Source organism: Pyrgilauda ruficollis, unplaced genomic scaffold (assembly GCF_017590135.1).
Source record: "Pyrgilauda ruficollis isolate IOZ18807 unplaced genomic scaffold, ASM1759013v1 scaffold2123, whole genome shotgun sequence".
In the NCBI taxonomy this organism is placed as follows: domain Eukaryota; kingdom Metazoa; phylum Chordata; class Aves; order Passeriformes; family Passeridae; genus Pyrgilauda; species Pyrgilauda ruficollis.
Genome location: NW_024520574.1, coordinates 1 through 3,075, shown reverse-complemented (window position 1 = coordinate 3,075; position 3,075 = coordinate 1). Strand labels below are relative to the sequence as shown.

Sequence of the window (3,075 nt, the reverse complement as noted above, 5' to 3'; positions counted from 1 at the left end):
GCAGAGGCGCAAGGAGCAGGAGGAGGATGAGCAGGAGATGAAGTGAGGGGGCTGGAAGGGCTGGGAGCGGGATGAGCCAGGCTGGGCTGGGACAGGGGGGCTGAGTTACCAGGATTTGGGGGGTGGGAGGAGATCCCAGCCTGTCCTGGCAAGGTGTTCAGGGAGAAGGAGTGGGAGGTCCTTCCAAGCCAGCCAGGCTGGGATTCTGTGGGATCTGGGCTGCTGGGGGGGTCCAGTCCTCTGGGAAGTGCCCTCACATGGCCACAGTTCCTGCTCTGGGGTGAAGCTCCAGATCCCAGTGCAGATCCCACCACGCCTCAGGCTTGAATCCCATAGAACCCCCTGGGGAGGGGGATCCCGGGGCTCCTCTGCTGCCCCCAGCCCCCCTGGAGCAAGCAGGGCCTGGCAGGGGGGTGGATCCAGCTCCAAGCCTCCTGTGTCCCTGCAGGGCCATGCTGGAACAGGCCCAGAACCGCCGGCTCCTGGTGGATTCCGACTCCGACGAGGAACCGGCAAAACCTCGCCCCAACCCCACGGCCCAGACAAAACCCACGGACATCCTGCAGGAGGTGAGAGAGGCACAGCCTGCCCTGCCCTTCCCCAGCCCCAGGGCTCTGTCCTGGAGCTGTGTGTGCCCTTTGTGTCCCTGCTCTGGGTGACAGCGGGCTGGTGTCACGCCTGAGCAGCTCCCAAAGGGCTGAGAGGAGCCAGGGATCACCCGGGGATTCCAGGCTGGGCCTGGTGACAAAGGCAGGGATGGAGCTGTCCCCATCCTCCCTTCCTGGCGAGGAAGAGCTCTGCTGGGCCCTGCTGCTGCCTCAGGCTGGGCCAGCCTCTCCCTGGGCTTTGCTGTGGGTTCAGGCAGAACAAAAGAGCTCCCAGAGCCTGCCTGGAGGGAGGGATTGTGCCCACAAACAGCCCTGTCCTCCCTGTGCTGGAGGAGGGATTGTCCCCACAAACAGCCCTGCCCTCCCTGGGCTCAAGGAGGAGGGATTGTCCCCACAAACAGCCCTGCTGTCCCTGTGCTAGAGGAGGGATTGTCCCCACAAACAGCCCTGCCCTCCCCCGCTGTCATCCCTGCCCCAGGGCCCCCTGTCGCTGGGCTGGATCAAAGCTGGGCTGGATCAAAGCTGCGTGCCTGGGGTTAATCCCAGCCGTGGTCCCTGGCCTGGCACTAATCCCTGTGCCCGGGGCACATGGCTGGGCCACCTGCAGGCACCCGGGGCTGCTCAGTGGCCTTGAAAGGAGCTGATAAAACAGAGAGAAAACAACTTTTACCCAGGCAGGGAGGACTAGGACACGGGGGAATGGTCTGGAAGTGAGGCAGGGGAGGGTTGGATTGGATTTAAGGAGACTTTGGAACAGATTGCCCAGAGAAGCTGTGGCTGGAAGTGTCCAAGGTCAGGTTGGAGGCACCTGGTTGAGTGAAAGGTGGGATTGGATGGGCTTTAGGATCCTTCCAAGCCAAACCATCCTGGGATTCTTTTCTCTGCCTCCTCAGCATCCCAGGGCCATCCCAAGGCTGGGTTTAGGTCTCTGGCAGTGGGACATGGATCTCCAGGAGCAGCTTTGCAGATCCACATCCCTGTTTGTCCAGCCTGTGCCATCCCTGCAGAATTCCCCCTCAGACCCCTCCTCTCATGTCTCTGCTGGTTTTATCCCCAATCCCCCCACATCCCCTCCAAGCTGGAGCCCCCTGACCCTGGCTGTGCCCACAGGACCCCCAGCCCCAGAGCAAGAGGCCAAGGACGGAGAGCTGGGAGCGCAGCGTGGGCAAGCTCAGCACCAGGGCCCAGCTGGCAGGGCTGGTGGCCCCCAGGAAGCAGAAGCCAGATCCTGCCCTGGATAACAGGATGGAAACCCCAGGGACCACGGCCACCACCGGTACCTGCCCCGGGCTGGGCCTGGGGGGCTCTGACACCTCCTGAGGGGGTTGGCTCCATGCTCAGAGCCTGGGCTGGGGTCCCTGGGGGGCTTTGACAGCTCCTGAGGGGGTTGGCTCCATGCTCAGAGCCTGGGCTGGGGTCCCTGGGGGGCTTTGACAGCTCCTGAGGGGGTTGGCTCCATGCTCAGAGCCTGGGCTGGGGTCCCTGGGGGGCTCAGGCAGATCCTGAGTGGGGTTGGCTCCATGCTCAGAGCCTGGGCTGGGGTCCCTGGTGGTATGATGTGAGAACAGGGGGTTGTTCCCTTTTCCAGGAGCTTCCTGGTGAAGGTGAGACTCCTTCCTGGCTCTTGGCTCTCAGCCACGGCCTTGGGGACAGATTGGCAGGGCCAGGAGCTTCACAACAGCAGATACAGCCCTGGGAAGGTCACAACAGCGAGATAGGGGTGGAACAGCAGGAGAGCTGCTTTGCTTTGGGGCCTGGTGATAAATCCAGCCTAACTGCTGGAGCTGGGGAGCTTCAAGGACCACAAAGCAAGCTGGAAGGCTTTCCAGCACCTCAGTGAGCTGCCCAGCAAGCCAGGGGAGCCGTGGGTTTGGGGAAGGACATGGAGGATGGATTTGTTGTGGGCTGGTTGATCCTAAGCCTTTGGCTTGGTGAGTCCCCCTGCCCTCGGGGGATCCCTGGGAAGGGACAGCTCTTGGAGGTGTCCCCTTCTCCCTGTGCTTCCCCAGCCTGCTCCTGGCTGCTGTCCCCTGGGGTGGTGGGAGCCCAGAGCTGGCTCCTCTCTCCCTTTCCAGGCTCTGGAATCTCCAGGGGGCTGTGGAGAGGGAGAAGGGGGTCCCAGACCTCGGTGCTTCCCGCAGGGAGGAGGAGGAGGGAGGGCTGCAGGAGCTCTTTATCCACCTGATTTATCCTCCCTGACCTCAGGGTCCCCCCAGGGACGAGGCTCCCTTCGGGCTCTCTGCAGCCAGGATGGAGTTCCCACCGGGAATGGCCCTGGGGGGGCTGGACCTGACAGGATCCTCTCCTCCCTCCCCTCGCAGGCTCCCTGCCAGCACCAGCAGCACCAGCAGCAGCAGCAGCAGCCACGTCCTCGCTGGGTTTGCTGGGAGCCTACTCGGACAGCGAGGGCAGCGCCAGCGACTGAGGAGCCGGCGGGGCGGGGACAGCAGGGACAGAGCCGGGACAG

At 63.6% G+C, this 3,075-nt stretch overlaps 1 protein-coding gene across 1 annotated transcript; it reads left to right on the top strand.

Moving 5' to 3' along the window:
- Nucleotides 1-6: 6 nt before the first annotated feature.
- LOC121353944 (splicing factor YJU2-like) lies at nucleotides 7-3,069 on the top strand. Its single transcript, XM_041468167.1, has 4 exons — nucleotides 7-42; nucleotides 449-569; nucleotides 1,719-1,884; nucleotides 2,930-3,069. Exons 1-4 carry the CDS (start codon nucleotides 38-40, stop codon nucleotides 3,031-3,033), a joined length of 396 nt encoding a protein of 131 aa, XP_041324101.1. The 5' UTR covers nucleotides 7-37; the 3' UTR covers nucleotides 3,034-3,069.
- Nucleotides 3,070-3,075: the final 6 nt, after the last annotated feature.

What these genes read in the sequence shown, in the direction of transcription:
- LOC121353944 (XM_041468167.1), top strand. An exon ending in CCACGGACATCCTGCAGGAG is followed by an intron (nt 570 to 1,718) that starts GTGAGAGAGGCA and finishes CTGTGCCCACAG; the next exon opens with GACCCCCAGCCCCAGAGCAA. An exon ending in AGGGACCACGGCCACCACCG is followed by an intron (nt 1,885 to 2,929) that starts GTACCTGCCCCG and finishes CTCCCCTCGCAG; the next exon opens with GCTCCCTGCCAGCACCAGCA.